Source organism: Euleptes europaea, chromosome 4 (assembly GCF_029931775.1).
Source record: "Euleptes europaea isolate rEulEur1 chromosome 4, rEulEur1.hap1, whole genome shotgun sequence".
Classification (NCBI taxonomy): domain Eukaryota; kingdom Metazoa; phylum Chordata; class Lepidosauria; order Squamata; family Sphaerodactylidae; genus Euleptes; species Euleptes europaea.
Window position 1 is genome coordinate 78608157 of NC_079315.1, and position 18683 is coordinate 78626839.

At 42.6% G+C, this 18683-nt stretch overlaps 1 protein-coding gene across 1 annotated transcript in view; it reads right to left on the reverse strand.

The window, feature by feature from the left end:
• Window positions 1-18683, reverse strand: part of CAST (calpastatin) — a 67881-nt gene that overhangs the window by 4712 nt on the left and 44486 nt on the right. Inside the window, 18 exon segments of the mRNA XM_056849035.1 lie at window positions 104-196; window positions 1498-1599; window positions 3042-3137; window positions 3551-3634; window positions 4106-4153; window positions 5139-5222; window positions 6745-6846; window positions 7408-7506; window positions 8890-8991; window positions 9898-10002; window positions 10839-10886; window positions 11635-11718; window positions 12194-12295; window positions 14153-14242; window positions 14371-14469; window positions 16318-16362; window positions 16457-16537; window positions 17841-17927. Of these exon segments, the coding sequence (XP_056705013.1) occupies window positions 104-196; window positions 1498-1599; window positions 3042-3137; window positions 3551-3634; window positions 4106-4153; window positions 5139-5222; window positions 6745-6846; window positions 7408-7506; window positions 8890-8991; window positions 9898-10002; window positions 10839-10886; window positions 11635-11718; window positions 12194-12295; window positions 14153-14242; window positions 14371-14469; window positions 16318-16362; window positions 16457-16537; window positions 17841-17927 (1551 nt within the window).

Sequence of the window (18683 nt, forward strand, 5' to 3'; positions counted from 1 at the left end):
GAACAGAATGGAAGGCATCAAACGCTTTATAGGGGCCCAAACATCTCTCACTATATATACTATTAATAATCAATGAGTATGGATACAAAAAGCATATGCTCACCTTCTCATCTGAGTCCAGAAGATGCCTATAATCAGGAGGGATTGTATCATCTCTCTCTCCAAGTTTGTCTCTATGTTCGGATTTAGCTTTTTCCTATTACAGTAACAATAAAATGAGTAATTTTCTGGGTCAATAAAAACAGTGTTTATAGATGGTGCTCTTTCACAGCACCCCCCCCCATCCAGTAATGGAAGTACAAAATGATTTGGTTGGTGACACATGTATGAACCTTATCCTTGCTATATTTATAGCAAATATTTTTTAAAACACCAATGATTGGACCAAATGTTTAAAAGTCTGAATAGAAACAGTATTACAATGTGAGTTTCACATATAAACTAAACACAAATTAGCTGGTTGGGTTATTAAGAGTACTGAAAACAATGACCTCCCACCCACATTCAGATTCTTAAACACATTCAAAAGAAATTCACCTTTCTAAAATTTCAGTTCTGCCTATAGAAATTACTGTGCTCAGCGGTCCTCTTAAAGATGAGAACATCTCATCTCCACACCATACCACTTTGCTGCCATTTGACTATATTCCACATATACAGAAACATATACATTTTTATCAGCTGACTATCACAGTTATGTACTCAGGGGCCCTCTCTTATTTAGTTAAGAAGTAGGAGAAAGAATCCCACAGCCAGAAATGGCCAGAAATGGCTTTCAACGTAATGAGGATACAACCTCACGAACTTGCTACATCATTTGCACAAGAAGGGATATAGAAAATATTGCGAAATACTCCGGAACATTAAAAGAAACACCTGACATTTATACAGCAAGTCAAGATGTATTTAAACAATTAAACCTTTTTGAGGAAATAGGATTCTGCAATTAAAACATTTTGATGCTAGATACTTTGCAAATTATCTATTTGGGGGATTATAACCAATGCACACTTAAGATAATATATTTAACTCTCAAAGTTGTAGTGTTGTGTGAGGGGGGAGTATGGTGAAGTCACGATAGTAAAGGGTGTGGTCAGCTCTGTGAGACGGTCTGGAGAATCAGGCAGATCAGTAGCCTTAAAAGTCTCTTTCGAGTGTTTCCTCACACCCCACCCTGCTAAGCTCTTTTCAGCTTTCTATAGACACTTAAGAGGATTGTGCAGGGGAGCGTCATGCCTACTACACACGACCACACATGAATCTGCCTTATACAGAACCAGACCCTCAGTCCATCAAGGTCAGTACTGCCTGTTCAGACTGGCAGCAGCTCTCCAGGGTCTCAGGCACAGGCCTTTCACATCATCTACTGCCTGGTCCTTTTTAACTGGAAATGCCAGCAATTGAACGTATGACCTTCTGCAGGCCAAGAGGCTCTTACACTGGACCACAGCCACTGCCCTAACAAGGCAGTGGTGTACAAAAAAGCTCTTTTCTCACCTTTATTTTATCCACAACTGGTTTATTTTCATCAGGGTCTGGTTCTCTTTGCCCCAGTGAGTCTGCCAGAAGATCGGCAGCATCATCAAGTTCTTTCTTACTCTTAAAAACAGAGGGGAAAAAACACGGTATCATATAGTGAGGAAGGCACTGGCAAACCACCTCTGTTAGTCTCTTGCCATGAAAACCCCAAAAAGGGGTCGCCATAAGTCGGCTGCGACTTGAAGGCACTTTACACACACACAAAGTAAAGACTATAAGAACTGGTGTATTATTGCTACATGCATCAACAAAGTTTTGGAAGTTACTAACGTATGCATAACAAGGTGAAAGATCAGGACGAGGGGGCAGCAGAAAGCAGTTATTTCTGCAGTTGGACTCTGCTGCGAAGAAGGGACTACAACTTTCAGCATTGATAAACCACAACTCTGTAACTTATTTATTTACTTGATTTCTAGCTCGCCATCTAATCCCCAACCAAGGCCGTCTCAGGGCAGATTACAACAGATTAATTACAATAAAAAGATAAAATGTCGCTGTCATAATTAAAAATATTAAAACAACAATAAGAAATTAATACATCAATGGTGTATGATCAGCAAACCAGTTGCTGGAGTATTCAGAGCAGTTCTATACAATAAAATACAGGAGAAGGTAGGGAGGCCAGCGATAGCTGACAACTTGGGACTGCCCTCAACCACAGGGCTGTTGGAATAACTCCCTCTTGCAGGCCCTGCGGAACTCTGAGGTCCCACAGGGCCCTGATGTTAATAGGGAGGCAATTCCACCAGGCCCTTGTCGAGGACAGCCGCACACTCCTAGGGCCAGGGACCACCAGCAGACTGGAATTTGCAGAACACAGTGATCTATGAGGGGAAGAAAAAGAAGAAGACTTGGTTTTTATATGCCGACTTTCTCTACCACTTAAGGGAGACTCAAACTGGCTTACAATCACCTTCCCCTCCCTACAGACACCTGTGAGGTAGGTGAGACTGAGAGAGATCTAACAGAGCTGTAACTTTCCCAAGGTCACCCAGCTGGCTTCGTGTGTAGGAGTGGGGAAAACAAATCCAGTTCACCTGATTAGCCTCCGCAGCTCATGTGGAGGAGTGGGGAATCAAACCCGGTTCTCCAGATCAGACTCCACTGCTCCAAACCACTGCTCTTAACCACTACACCATGCTGGTATACCCGGAGAGGTGGTCCTGAAGGTATGAGCCGTGTAAGGCTTATACAGAGTATAAATGAGGCCTGGTTATTGCAAAACACTCTTCAGTATCAAAGTTAACTGACAGAAGCCTGCAACGCCAGCCTCTCTGCCCTAATTGCAAAACTGTGTTCTCAGTATCACAGTTGTGTGTCAAAATAGTAACATGCGTAATATTTTTTTTTCTTACAGAAGTTTCAAACTCTAGAGGTTATAATCAGCAGGCCTTAAGAACAGCAAGTGGATTAGAAAGAGTTTTAAGGGCAGGAGGGAAGAATGCGGCAAGTCATAGGTTTTAGTCACAGGAAGTGAAGTGATTAGAGCAAGTTCTGCTTACTGGGACAGCTGCTGCCGGTGGAGCTGAGGAATGCACTGCAGTAGCCGAGGAAGAAACAACTTCTTCGGAGGGAGGTTTGCTAGCAGCATCGGGTTTCTGAAATAAACATAATGAGTTCATAGGCCTATGTTAAAACCTAAAGCCGTAGATAGGAGAACAGTGAAGGACAGAGGAATGAAAAATCACAGAGACACCAGGCCAGTTATTCCAAGCTGAAGCCATATCAATTTGAGCTAGTCAAAGATCGCCACATGCTTGCACCCTCTGCAGTTTTCCTCTGGTCATTAATTCTAAACATTCAACTCATTTTCATAATAACCTGCAATAATAGCCTTCACAATAATCTCTTCCTTTCAAGACTTACCTGGCCCCAAATTTTAGACGGGCAGGGAGCCAGCACTGCCAGCCGCTAGAATCCGAACCTCAGAAACTCAGGTCATTTTCTAAACCTAACAACGGGCGCCTTACTGTGTCACTGTACATAAACTCGAATTTCTCCACAAACTTACTTGGGGTGCAGCCTGTGATGTTGGCACTGAAGAACAAGAAAAATCTTCTGATAAGGCATCAAGAAGCTCACTTTCACTTATAGGCTAGAAACCAAAAGAAATAAAGCATAATACCAGTCCTCTCATCCTTAAAAAAAATATTCAGCAACTAAAACCAATATTCAGTGTGGACATTTCAGTGTTAAAATATGGAAGAAATTAATGGAGACTGCTGTGAAACCAAACTCCCACTAGCCTCTGCTTATTTTCTAACAAAGGTGCCAAACTCTCCCATAAGACAGGTCGTACAAATGCTACCATCTTGGATTCTCTCTCTCACATTCTGCCTGTGTCAGCATATATAGGGAACCTACCAAAGATAAATGTTACCACATAAGGGGGCATTTTAGCAAGTTTCATCAAGTAGATAAAATGTGACAATCCAGTTAGGCCTATCCTTGGTAAGAACAAACTACTAAATAGTAAACACATTTCTCCCTTTCTTAATTGGGGAAAAAACCTAGGTATTAGTAGAAAAGTCTTTTTAAAAGTGTCTTTAGGATTATTTTTACTTACTTGAGGTTTTTCTTCAGGTTTTGGTAAAAGAGGCTTCCCATCTTTATCCTGTGTTAAATAATAATAATAGTGCTATAAATGCATTATGGCAAATTATTATTACATTTCATACAAAATCGTTTGGTGGCAAATTGAAACAGTCGACTTCCATTAATCATAGAATTAGCAAGCATAAGAGGACACAACCCTTCAATCCAGATGCAGTTCTGTAGCTGAAGTTCTGTAAATGGAACTACTAACTTGTTTGGTTAGACTGGGAACAGGAAGAACCAGGTTTGAATCCCTATTCTGCCATGGAAGCTTGCTGGGTGACCTTGGGCAAGTCATACAAACTTAGCCCAACCTACCTCACAGGGGTGTTGTGAGTATAAAATGGAGAAGAGAACAATGTAAGCTGTGCAGAGTCCTCATTGGGGAAAAACAACAGGGTGTAAATTAAGTAAGTAAGTAAATATATAAAAATCTTTTGCAATACTGAATTTATAAGTCAAATGATCATTTAATATGTTAATGGCCCCTGTTGAACAGGATAGAGATATTCACTGTAACCTATTCTCCAGTTCTTAACAGAAAGGCAAACAGTAGTTTGCTGACTACATTACCTGTACTGATTTCATAGACCTTTAGTGAATATATAGTAGTGTAGAAGAAAAACACAAGCCAGTTCTTTGATTAAACAAGTGCTAAATTAACACATGAAGTCTGCTGGGCGACCTTGGGCCAATAATATTATCTCAGCCCACGTGGAGGCAGGCAATGGCAAACCACCTCTGAACATCACTTGCCCTGAAAACCCTATAGGGTTGCCATAAGTCAGCTGTTACTTGACGGCACACACACACATATTAACACATAGTAACTCCACAATCAATTCTATTTGTTGTCCAAAGCCTACAAAGATCTGAATACAAGAAAGCAGCCTGATACTAGTACCTGATTAATTACCACAATTCACAGGGAGCCTCATCATCACTGATATAATACTTTTTAAAAATACACATAATCACCACCACACATTCCAGAAGCAATTTACCTTCGCTTCACTGAGTCTGTAATCAGGGGGGATGGTTTCTTCATCTTCCCCAAGTTTCTCATGCTCTTCTTGTTTCGCTTTTTCCTACAGAGCAAGGGGGAACACGAATAGTCTCACTACAGTAAATTTGAGACTCTGACCAGTTATAGGGCTTCAAAATAATATATTTGTATTATGGTAGCCAAGCATACAAAAGATGGAGGCCTTTTCCTTTCATCTGATAACATGATTTGGTTTCTTATCAAATAAAACATAGCACTGTTTATGCTACCTTTAGAAAATACTAACAACTTGCAGAGCAGAGATATATTTCTTTTCCCCTGGAAAGAATTCCTGTGCCAGACAGATGAAGAAAAGCCACCCAGCAACAGGGGAGCCAATTAGAGCAGGGCTTCAACAATGAATGAGAACTGTAGGCATAGTATAAATTAAGATTTGACTGTTGAAAGTGGTCTGTTGAAGACAAGAATTGTTAGTTAGAGGGTGAGCCTAACAGAAATAAGGACCTGTATAGGGATCCAATTTTTATTAAGTCTTCATATATTGTCTGAGTAATAGAGTGCATAAGATCTTATTTATGTCAGGCAGGGTGGCAAGGGTTTACCCCTCCTTGGCATGTACAGCTTGAATCAGAAAAGTTTGTATTTACAAAATGTTTATATTTACTTCCATTTGTGTTAAAACAAACTTCATTCCCGAGAATGAAGAGAAGCCAACCCCTGAGCTTATCTGGGGCCACGTTTGGGGTGTGGGGCCGGGGGGCAAGCTGCTGGGACAAGAGGGGTGGCACCAGGGTCAGGCCTCTTCGGGGGCCATGGTAGCCGGTGGCTGGACAGCAGGGGCCAGATGGTCAGGGAGCTCAGAGCTCCTCCTGATCCTGCCCCCTCATTACTTAGCCAGCCCAGCGCTGCGGGCCCACCCTCGGAGCAGCATCTTGTGGTGGTTTGGGAATTGGACTGGATCCACTTCAGGGAGAGGCTGTGCCCGTTCACCCATCTCCCCCATTTTTGGGAACTCCCATAAGGGGTCTTGGGGGTGGGGGCCATGTAGTCGCACGCCCAGCTAAGGGCTGCAGGCTGGCTCTCACCACCAGGTGGCAAGGGAATTAGGCATTGGCTCACTCCTGTGAGGATTTGCCACTCCACAATTTTCCCCCTGGCAGGCGGGAGGGGGAACAGCATAACATCGATTGGCAGGCGGATCGCCCCCACGCTACGCCAGTGCTCCTTCTGCTATAGTCAATACAAGCTGTGGCCTAATTTCCCCCAACATGGAGTGGTGTGGTTTTTCTTCACCCCCAGGCTCACTCCTCTCCTTGCCCCTGGGTATGCAAAAGCTCTCTTGTCTCCATTCAGTTACCCTCCCCATTATTAGCCACAGACTTGGGTACATTGTTTTGCATCCAAGCTAGAAATTCTACCCCAGAACACTGTTCCCACTCTGATCCCACTATAGTCAGAAGGCAAGAAGATCACAAATTCTTGAGGAAATTCTGAGTAGACCAGTTTAGGATTGCACAATTTGTTACCTAGAACAGTGATTAAGTGAAGACCCAGAGTGACAGACAGAAATGAACAATGCACACAAGGCATAGTCACTATATTACCTTCACTTTGTCTACAGCTGGCTTTTTTTCTTCTGGATCAGACTCTTTCCCCCCCAGACTTCCAGATAAGGCTTCCAACACGTCATCAGGTACTTGCGCACTCTACAAATAACATCATTTTAGACTAGTCTTACTAGAACACATTGGAAGGCAAATTCATAACCAGCTAATGTAAGAGCAGCTGATAAATTTTATATATCAAAATGTATATATTCAAAATATTAATATAAATGCCAGCTTAAGAACTAGAATACCCCTAAACCATTAATGAAGTGGAATAGTCTAGATGGGCTGGGATCTGTGAAAACAGATGAAATACATATGCAGCTTTTCACAGCCAAGCCCAATAAACACAAAATATCTATTTTCATACAGCTCCCATTATGTTTCAGTTGAGCTTGGTCAGGAAAAAAAACTCACATCCAGAGGACCGTACCATTATGAAATACACCCAACACATTATGTGCCCTGGCACAGAAAAACTACTAATTAATTATTTTAAATGCTTAGGGAGAAGAAATTAGAGATTGTTACAGAACTCCATATATTTTTATGTTGACAAGATGTATACAATGCATGCCCCTACAAAATTATTAATTATTCCAATTCTTACAACATGACCCTTTGGCCATTCAGTGTTAACTCTCATGGTTGATTACTCACTGGAGAAGTTGCCGATGGAGCTGAAGACTGAACAGAAGAAACACAAGTTGTGGATATCGCCTCTTCTTTGGGAGGTTTTTTGGGCTCAGATGATGAAGGCTTCAGAAATAAGGTATAAAGATTTATTTATTTATCAAATTTATACCCCACCACTCACTCAACAAGCAAGGCTCAGGGTGGCTTCCATCAGAGTAAAATGCAATTCAATAAATAGACTTAAAAGCAATAATAAATATGTAACACAGTTTATAACCAGCTGTACAAATCTCCTGTTGAACCCGGCCGCATCCAACAACCCAATGGTAAAATTATCAGGTGGAAACAATACAAGAATCACAAGACACACATGCTGACTAAAAGCCTGTTGGAAGAGCTTTGTCTTGCAAGCCCAGTGGAATCTAACAAGGTCCTGTAGGCCACACATGTCCTCTGATAAAGCATTCCACCAGGGCAGAGCCACCACAGAGAAGGCCCTTGCTCTGGAAGAGGAGAGGCGAGCCACTCAAGGGCCAGGCACCACCAAACGATTGCGGGATGAAGAGCACAGGCAACGTGGGGGATTGTAGCAGGAGAGGCAGACCTTCCGGTAGGATGGTCCCAGACAGTTTATGGCTTTAAGGGTTAAGACCAGCATCTTGAATTTGATTAGGAAACCAACTGGCCTCAGTGCAGTTGCCTCAGTATTGGCTGTATGTGTGTAGACCATGATCAAAAGCCTAGCAGCTGCATTCTAAATAACCTGAAGCTTTTGGAGCATCTTCAAGGGCAGCCCTGTGTAGAGCGAATTACAATAGTCCAATCTGGAGGTGGCCGTGGCATGAATCACTGTGGCCAAATCAGAATGTGATAGATAGGGGGCTAAGTGACAGGCCTGGCAAAGATAGAAGAGTGCAGACCTCGCAACTGTGAACACTTGTTTGTCCAGAGAAAGAGAGACATCAAGCCATACACCCAAGCTCTTCGCAGAGCCCACCAGTGACAGTTGGACCCTCTCAAGAGATGGGAGCTGTAGCCCTGTATTGACCCAGCCCTCCCCATCTGCATGACTTCCATTTTTTATGGATTCAGTTTCAACCAGCTCTCTCAACCAGATCATGAGCTTCAGTAACAAGCTGTATTGTTATTCAGCATATGACTTCACAAGCCTGACCTAATCATGGCTAGAATTCTAGATATCTAAAGTTATCTGTGATTATTACAATTTTAAGCCACCCTTCTTCCAAACAGCTCACAGGGGTATGCACAAGTCTCCCATCTTCAATTGTGCATTAGTTATACAATCTCTTGAACATTCCACCTTGATATTTTAAGCTTCTCTCGAGTGATGTCAGGATTAGTTCTATTTTCCATTACTGTATTTTTCACTACTGTACTTAATTTCAGGTATACATTCATTTTAGTTGTACACAAAAATAGGTGCCGCTGGTGCTCCCCCCAGCCCCCATATGTGCATCAACTTCCAACCCTTAAGAGAGTACTCACTTTGGAAACTCCTGATGTGGCAGAAGACTGCACTGGAGGAACAGCAGCAGAACTTTCCACTTTTTCCTTAGGCACTTCTGGGGCTTCAGCAGCTGCAGATTTCTGAAATGAAACAACTAATATGTTTTGATACCCGTGTATATTAATACATTGAGCACTGTCAACAGTCCAACCTCTGCGCCCACTGTGCTGCCACGCAAGCCTCTCCCCACTCTTTTATGATGCACATAGATTTCTTTCACAAAACTGTTCTGCCTTTGAAGGCACAGTAGGCTCAGAGCTGATTCAAATTCAATGCTCCAATGTGCAGAAGGACAAATCGGTCCCTAAAGCAGTTGTAAAGTTAGAGAAGATGATCTAAACGACATTACTGATTTGTTCCCAAAGCCCACCCTCAATGGAAGTCGTAGTTCATGCCAATAAGAGAGAGTTCAGAGTTTACATCAGAGGGCATGCAGCCCTTACGAGGGTTATTATGTATTCAGGGAGTGTTCTGTGGACAGAGACAGCAGTGGGTAAGTTGGCCTCATAGTGACCCATTGTATGGCTTAGATTTCCCACCATACTCACAAACTTCAAAGTTAGCTGGACAGAAGAAACCCCCAAACAGCCATCACTCATCCTACCTTAACATAGGTACTTTCCCCCATCCCTGTTTGTAAGCCCACACAAATGGAGCATAGATGGCCTCTGGGCACCCACTGACAATAACTACAAGTAACTTAAATAAAAGGGGTGGAGCTTTTCGGGAAAACGTTTCGGAGGGTAGCTGTGTTGGTCAGTGGTAGAACAGATAGAATTGAGTCCAGCAGCACCTTAGAGACCAACAATATTTTGGGGGCACAAGCTTTTGAGAGTCAGAGCCCCCTTCATCAGAAAAGAATGAAAACTCTACGCGCCAATTAAACTTATTTGATTTTTATGGCATCTGCATTTATTGTAATGAAATATCCTGGATTTCAATTGCCTTTCGCAACAAAACAAAACAAAAAATCAGCAGAGGCTCACCTTAGTCACATCAGTAGGTTCAGATGGTTCTGATTTTTTTGCGGGAGAAGCTGGACAGACAAAATCTTTGGAAAATTCGTCAGCTAGGTCAGATTCACTAACAGGCTATAAAGAAAAAAGTTTTGATAAATTACACATTTTGTTTTTTTAAAATAGCAATTTATCAATGGACAATGGATAAGGAATCCCCAAAAGACACGCGCGGCAAAGCACCTAGGTGCAATGCAGCTGGATCACTACCTGCAATACTCAGCATCATGTATCTATTTCTCAGGGCTCCACTGGAGCCTGAATACATAACACCAGACAGAAACTCTGTGCTGTCAGCTTGGGCTGTACCACCTGTTTAGGGGATCGGGAGAGGGCTGAATTGTGCAGGGGTTTGGAGAGGACTACACTGTCCAGGGGGTTGGACTAGATGACCCCTGAAGTCTCTTCCAACTCTGATTCCATAACTCCTGGTCCTCTTCTCTCTAGAGATTCAGAACAACCAAAGAAGCGATTAGCACTGGACAAACTGACAGCACCGGCCATCTGGTATTCAGGCAGCTACTGCACATGTGCAGAAATCAACCACCAAGACTTGGTTCTATTTAGAAATAATCTGTACCAACAAGCTTTGAAATGTTAACACAAAATGGTGGTGTAAAAAGGTTTGCAATGCTAGTATAGCAAAAAGAGATATCAGATAATATTAGATAATATTACACAATAATATTAGATATTACATAATTTTAGAGAATGCACCTCTGGACTTAGATTTGCAGTTTGCAGGAGAAGCCTAAGCCAAAATGGGATTAACTAACTCATTTTATTTTAAAAATTGCTTCTGCATCTTTAACCATATTTCAAGAGCAAAAATACAAAAGAATTTGTAAAATTCAACTTTACCACTAGATTTATAGCACATATTAAGGTATTCAAATCAAGTAAGTATTGACCTTAGGTTTTTCTTCTGGCTTTGGCAACAAGGGCTTCCCATCTTTATCCTAAATACAAAAGGGAATAAATTGCATGACTGACAACAGCAATTTTATGAAACTATTTCAAAGTTAAAAAAGAAAACTATGTAGATTTGATAAAATTAAAAAACTGGTAGCACAATCCTAAACGGTATTAGACCCTTCTTTATTGCACCCATTGACTTCAAAAGACTTAGAAGGGTGTAACACAGTTTAGAAATGCATTGTAAGTCTTCTGAACAGTTATTCCAAGGAATAAGTTTCCTTTTGAACTGTCACTGTATGTCCTAAACTGACTTTGAAGAGAAGAGGAGGAATTCGGCTGAACATTGCAGTTTTTGTGTCTATGTGTGTTACATCTGTTGCCTTTAAAAAAAAAAAAACATGTTGAAAGGCAACAGTCACAACTGTGCATCTTTCTGATATGAAAATGGTCTGAAGCTGGGCAGAAAAGCATCAATGTCAGAGAAGATTTCGGAAGCAAATTCTGCCAAACCCATTTCTGAAGCCCAAACTACATATTATACAGGAACGGGCGAGGGGGCTGCAAGCACCTCATTTCCCCCTCCCCCGCTATTTCCTCATTCCTTTTATTGAAAGCCTCCATACACTCTCCCCTTTCCCCCTGCTTCCTTCTCTCAAAACCTGGAAAACCCTGATGACAATCAAGCATGAACTGCATCCAACGAATTTCATTTTGCCTCATCTAATTTACACCAAGACAAAAAGCAGAATTCACAGCATTATGTACTGAAAACTTAAGGGGAAAGGTTACCATGTCTGGTTTCAATCTGTACTCTGGAGGAATGGTATCATCCCATTCACCCGCCTTCTTTTCTTTCTTTTCTTTGGCTTTTGGCTGAATAAAAAAAAAAAGAATCACAGCATATTAACATGGGATTTCCCATGCTGAATCATACCAAGGCCCATCCAATCCAGTAGTTTGTTTCCAACACTGGCCAATTAAATGTTTTAGGGAGGTCACTGGAAACAGAGGCTGTTAAAAGAGCGTTGGCTGGATTACACCTTTGGTAGCCTTGTAATCTATGCATCCAGGTGCCTGTACAATCAATGCTCCTTCAATTAACTATCAACTAACTACGCATACACCACATGAAGTGAATGAATGAAATGGTCTGCTAACAATTCCCACATGAATTTTTGTAAGGATCATCCCAAAGTTGCACTTTTATACACACATACTTCCAATACAATGTTACACTATGTTTCAGTACACACACACCATTAGCTGCGATTTCTACAGACTTTACCATGCACTATGGACTACAGGTATTTTTTTACTTGTTTTAGAAGTATTCACAGTGTATTATTACCTCTTCAACTTCCACGATGGAGCTGAGATCTACTTCAGGCTCTGGTTCTGGCATGCCAAGAGTATCTACAAGAGCATCTAGGGCACTGCCGCTAATTTCCTCCTGCATTTTAAAAGTATAATAAGATTATGTCTTTCAGAAATAGCAGGAGCCTCAGGATATCTGCATCTCTCTCAACATATTCTTAGGAATGAGGTTATGGTCTTGAGAACACCATTTAATTTCCTTAAACAAAACAGCAGCTAAACTACATACTATGATCCAGGAAAGGCGGCTCAAAAGAAAAGTTACAATGTAGAGAGGGTGAGTGTTCATTATTTTGGTATTTGGCAGCATGTCATGCCAATTTATGTAAAAATAGTATTAAGCCTCATGTCCCCCCCCCCGCACCGCCTGGTTAGACTTTCTATTGGACTTTACTGGTAAGGCTAGGGTATCTTAGTAAAGCTAAAGCCACCCTGGATCTGGAACCTTGGGCTCTTCCTTATTTGTGGTCTGACACCTAAAAGGTCAGAAAACGCAAGTGATCAGCACCAGACACAGTCCCTCAAGCCCCATTTAAATGAGCTCCTAGTATCAGAGGAGCATGCCTATTAGATTAGGTGCGGTGGAACACAGGCAGGATGGTGCTGCTGCATTCATCTTGTTAGTGGCTTCCTAGAGGCACCTGTTTGGCCACTGTGTGAACAGATTGCTGGACTTGATGGGCCTTGGTCTGATCCAGCAGGGCCTCTCTTATGTTCTTACGTGCATTAATTTAAATAGAAAAACTGCCCATGAACTGTCTCAGTACTTTCTGTGCTCCAATAAATAGCAGAGACAGATGCATTATTTCGATCCATATTTTACCAAACATTGTTTCACATTTGTGTAGCGGGTGAATCTGCCATGCTAATTTAATGTTTAAGCTTATCCAATCATATCAGGAAGAGACATGAAGAACTATCTCATAGTGAAAACAAACACAAGTACAAAGGAAACCCAGAGGCCATGCTAACATCCAAACCACACACAGTGACCTTGCTTTTCAGATACAGAAAGGGTGGGGAAACACCTTGCAAATAATAAGGAAATGAAATCATATCCCAAGTTCAAAAAGCTCTTGGAGTAATAAATCATTCTGCATTTTTAGAAATTGCACTACTTTATGAGGCTTTGGATGGCTACACAGAGTGAAGTTTTGGGTTTTTAAAAAACATTTATGTGCACAGTATTTTTTTAGGTTATAACGCAACCTGAAACTTTTTTAAAGGCTGTAACCTGCACTGGATAATTGAAGTCATTATTGCAGCCAAACTGATGTTACTTTGATATGACAAGCTAATTCAGAAACTATAACTTTTAATCTATAATTATTAGGGCTGCCAACATCCAGGGAAGAGGCCGGACATTCCCAGAATTACAACTGATCTCCAGGGAGACTACAGAAATTAGTTCCCCTGGAGAAAATGGCAGCTTTGGAGGGTGGGCTCTATGGCATTAGAACCCTACTGAGGTCCCTCCCCTTCCCAAACCCTGTTCTCCCCAGGTTCTACCCCAAATCTCCAGAAATTTCCCAAGCAGGAGTTGGCAACCTTACAATTATATCCAATCAATAAGAATCTGCGCACTATGTGCACACATACACTTTCACCACCATGTTGGCAATCTCAAAAAGAGGGAAGCGAAGGAGATAAATGAGATGTGAGCACACATTTTCTTGCAACATATGTAGCTTCAACCAACCTGTTTCAAACTACCCTATACAAGTTTTCTGGCTAATCCGTACAGCTCCTTCTCGGTACAGTTTACAATTCTGTAATAATGACCCTCTTTGAAGCCCAGAGGGTCCTTCACGTGCTTGGCCACTCTTCATATATACAATTCAGCAATACTCTTTCACAGTAACGGGCCATGAAAAATTCCATATGCCTCTGCCATTTTTACAAAACTACTTAAAACAGAGTGGAGCTTCAATACCTCTTCCAGCTTTGGTTTCTTCTCTTTAGGAGGTGCTGAACTGCTGACCACATTTGTAGACTGGGCTTGCACAAGATCACTGTCTCCCGTCTTCTTTCACAACATGAAAAAAATGTTTACACACGTGAGATGACTGGAATGAAGTGTAAAATAGTTCCTTTTAAAAGAAAACTGTTCCAGATCAGCAGGCCCTCTCGTAAAGGTAGCAGAACCATTACCTCTTTTGGTGTGGTTTCCTTGTCTCCGGCACTTGGGACAGCACTGCAAGTAAAATCAGATGACAGAGCATCTGCAAGGTCATCATCTGTCATAGTTGGCTAAATAAAAACACAAACTGGGTTACACTTACAAAAGTTGCCTATCAGCAGGTTAGCATTTGTGGGCGATGCACATTTATGAATGCTTAGGACTGCCAGCTTCTGCTCTAGAGACAACACAATAGGACTTAACACCTCTGTGGAAGAAGGATGGTGCCGGGGAGGAGGGGGGAATCCATCTCTCACAAATGGCCAACTAACGGAATATGATTGTAACGAAGAATTCTAGACCACGTTCCAGAGACCAACAAACTTAACACATCATATAGGACAGTGCATCTCTTTTGTACAGTGTCCCTATCAATATTTAGAGCACACCCACTGCCTTTAATTTCCATTAAAGACAAGACTTTATAACATGCTCTATAGCAGTGGTTCTCAACCTTCCTAATGCCGCGACCCTTTAATACAGTTCCTCATGTTGTGGTGACCCCCAACCATAAAATTATTTTTGTTGCTACTTCATACCTGTAATTTTACAGGTACACTGTTTATTAACTTAATAAACTTAATAATACACACACTGACTTGGATCATTCATCCCCCCCTTTCCTCAACACCTTTTAACAACCATTCATGCACGGGAGGTTTTGCCTTGGATTTGCCACTCTCTAGATGCACATTTTCCCCATCTGCATTCTCAAAACTCTGCAGGGGGGCTTACTGTTGAGTTTTGTGAATCGGATGGGGAAAATGTGCATCTGAGTGGCAAATCCAAGGCAAAACCTCCCATTCATAAATGGCCAATAACCCCCCATGCAGAGTTTGGAGAATTTGGCTGGGGAAAATGTGCATCTGAGTGGCAAATCCAAGGCAAAACGTCCCATTCATAAATGGCCAATAACCCCCCATGCAGAGTTTTGAGAATCTGGATGGGGAAAATGTGCATCTGAGTGGCAAATCCAAGGCAAAACCTCCCATTCATAAATAACCCCGTTCCGGGTCGCCCTCCCACCTGGGCTTCCGGGCCCAGGACCAACCCTGACCCCAGCGCCCCAGGCAGGAGAAGAGGGAAGAGCCCTCGAGCCTCCACTCACCGGGAGAGCAGTCGGGAGAGGCGGCGAACAGCAGCCGGCTAGAGCCTCCTCCCAGCATCGGGGGGGGCAGGCCAGAAGCCCCCACAACCACCGACAGGCCCGCTCGTCAGCTGGCGAGCGGGAGAACCAGCCCGGGAGGACCACGCCCGGCCGACAGGGCGCTGCAGCGGCCGCGACGTTCCCCGGCCCCCAGGCTGGCCAGCCAGCCGGGTCCCCGGGGAGAGGACAAACAGCCCGCCCATCAGCTGGCCAGTGGAGGGGGTAGCGCGCTGGGAGAGGGAGGCGCCAGAGAGGCAGGCGGTTCAGCGCGGCTCCAGCTCTGGCGCTCCCCAAAGCAGGCCTGCCAGCATCAGCAGCACGCGGTCGCTCCTTCATCACGTGAGAGCCTCCTGCGCAGACCCTCTCCCGCCCTCCTGCGCAGACTCTCTCCCGCCCCCTTTCGGTACTGCCGTACTGGTATTCATCTCATCCCCCCGTCTCGACCGGCATTCGTCTCGAGTCGACCGACACCCCCACGCGTGCCTGCACTTGAGGGGCCAAAGAGCGGTTTGCCGACCCCTGGTCTTAGGCGACCCCTGTAAAAGGGTCGTTCGACCCCCAAAGGGGTCGCAACCCACAGGTTGAGAACTGCTGCTCTATAGGCTTAAAAACATTTTAGCCTATACAGCTGTAGTCAAGTCAGCTGGATTCCGTTTATCAGTAAGACAAAGACATATTCAGTGCAACATCAGCACAGCATACATGTATCGCAATGTACACTTATAAAGCAACGAGCATGTAAAAACAATCTTTAATATATATATAATAATACCTGAGATTCTCCCTCTGCCGCTGGTGGGGGAACTTTGCCATCTCCCTGAAAAGGCAAAAAAAAAAAATAGTTTTGTCAGGAGTTATCTACCAATATGTATAGAACACATCTGAAGCAGAGTTTGGGGCCAGTTACTTACCTCCAATAGTTTCCTATACTCTGGAGGAATGGTGCTCTCTCGTTTGCCAAGCTCTTCTATGTACAAGGATGACATTGGATCCTGCAACAAACAAAATATGACCCTTTGATTCTTGGTCCCCACCTGCACAGATAACTTAAGCACGTATTCATGTAAGATTTTAAACGACTATGAAAAAGGGCTTACTAAACTTACTTGTTGCCATAAAACAATACAATAAATCCAAGGGTGTCAGCATAATCTTTGAAATAAAAGAACAGTGTACAGGGTACAGCTTTCCCTACTCTGTCTTTCCAAGCTTGTTGGGGATTCTATTATCTTTATTATCCCCTCAAACTGGGCTTCAAGCCTAGATTGTCATTTGATCTCTATAGCCACACAGCCAAACTTTGAAGAGTATGTAATCTTTGGGAACGGTATGAACAGTCACTGAAGTCTCATTTACAAATGACTCTACCCTCCTGGGATACAGTTATAAAATGCAAATGCAAAGAGACCATATAACTAATTGTCAGTAAATAAAGGTCACTAAAGGGAGCACACAAATGCAAAAAGGCGTCACAGCAGAAAAAAACACATGCTTTGAGACTCTCAAAGCAGGGCTGTAAGTGGATGAGGCACATGGATCAGGAAGGACAACATGCTGATGTTCAAATATTATTAGGATTTGTACATTCAAAAAAATGGTAACTAGAATGGTAATGCAGCTCAAGATCATAAATAGTACGAAGTAAAAAATACCACTCTTGGGAAATAACTTTCCCTTTAAGAAGTTAAGCATGGGTAGGACACAGATAAGAGAGGCCCACGTGTTGCCACATTTGAAGTAGCCAACAAGAAGTCGGCTGGAGGAGACACTGCCGCCTCTCCACAGACATGGCCCCTTACCCACCCCCAAACTGGTAGAGAGGGCTGGAAGATGGTCATCTTCGAGGGCCAAGTAAGAATTTTTTACTTCATCAGTCTGACCAGTATTCAGGGTTTGTTTGTTTTTTTACCTACTTCACTCTGCAGGTCAGAGGAAGGACTTGTTGTGGCCCAAGTTGGGTTTGTAGTTTAAGCTGAACTCCTCGGTCACAAATGGTGATTGTAGCATGGGCAAAGTTAAAAGGGTGGAGTCACCATGTTGTTAGAGGAGGTCTGGTTCCTCTGAATTCTGTTTAGCTATTGCACATAATGTACTAGCGTTATTAGTTCTGCTGCCCCCTGCAGATCCTTTGTATTTAACAAAGTTGTAGCCTTCTAAGTACCCCAAAACAAGGTCAGCTCTCTTTGTTCTATGTTTGTCACCACTCATATTCGAAAACAGTAGCTATCCTAATTTATCCACAAATGTTGATATAGTAATTAAGGCTCCTTATCTATTATATATAAGATCCCATACCAAAACCGGTGGTCCAGTATACGCAGGACTTGGTGGCTCATTTTCTTCAGGACCTCCCAATGAATCTATTAAATCATCTAAGGCAGACTAGAAAACAGATGTTTATGTTTTATAAAGGTATGACACTCGAAATGACATTATACGGAAAGAAATTCACTATTTTATGAACATCTATGCATTCTTCACTAATTCCTATCTGTGATATGGTTGGAAGCTACGCGGTACAGAAATCTTGCTTTTCAGCAGGTGCGTAAATGGAAAACTTCTTACGGGAGACTGTTTTGTCTCCTCAGACTCCATGAAGTCAGAGAAGTGGAATATAAATATAAGAACCACCAAAGGCTCCAAACTACAGGTCTTTTATAGTTCTCAACATTTACGTGTGTTTTCTCTCTTCACCACAACTATGTTGCAAAAAACAATCACATCTTACATTGTCCTCTCAAGGTCACCCAGCTTAGAATTTAGATCCTTCCTCCAGGCCAAGTACCTAATTCCCCAAGCCAGATGTTTCTGCCTCCTTTAAGAACAGAAATTCATAGGAAAGCCAGAATTTCCTTAGTCTTTTCCTCCCTTTGCTCTGGAGAATAACAGTGAATTCCTATGCACAGTTACTCCAGTCTAAGCCCACTGAAATGAACGAGCTTAGACTGGTATAACTCTCTAGGATTGCACTGTAAATCACACCAGCAGTGCCATCCTAAACAGAGTTATACCCTACTACGGCCATTTACTCCAATAAATGATGTAAGTCTATTTAGCGCTGCTAGTGAATTGACTCTGTGTATCCTAAGAAGGGAACAAAATTATTTATGCTGGATATACGAAGATTGAGGGAGAAAA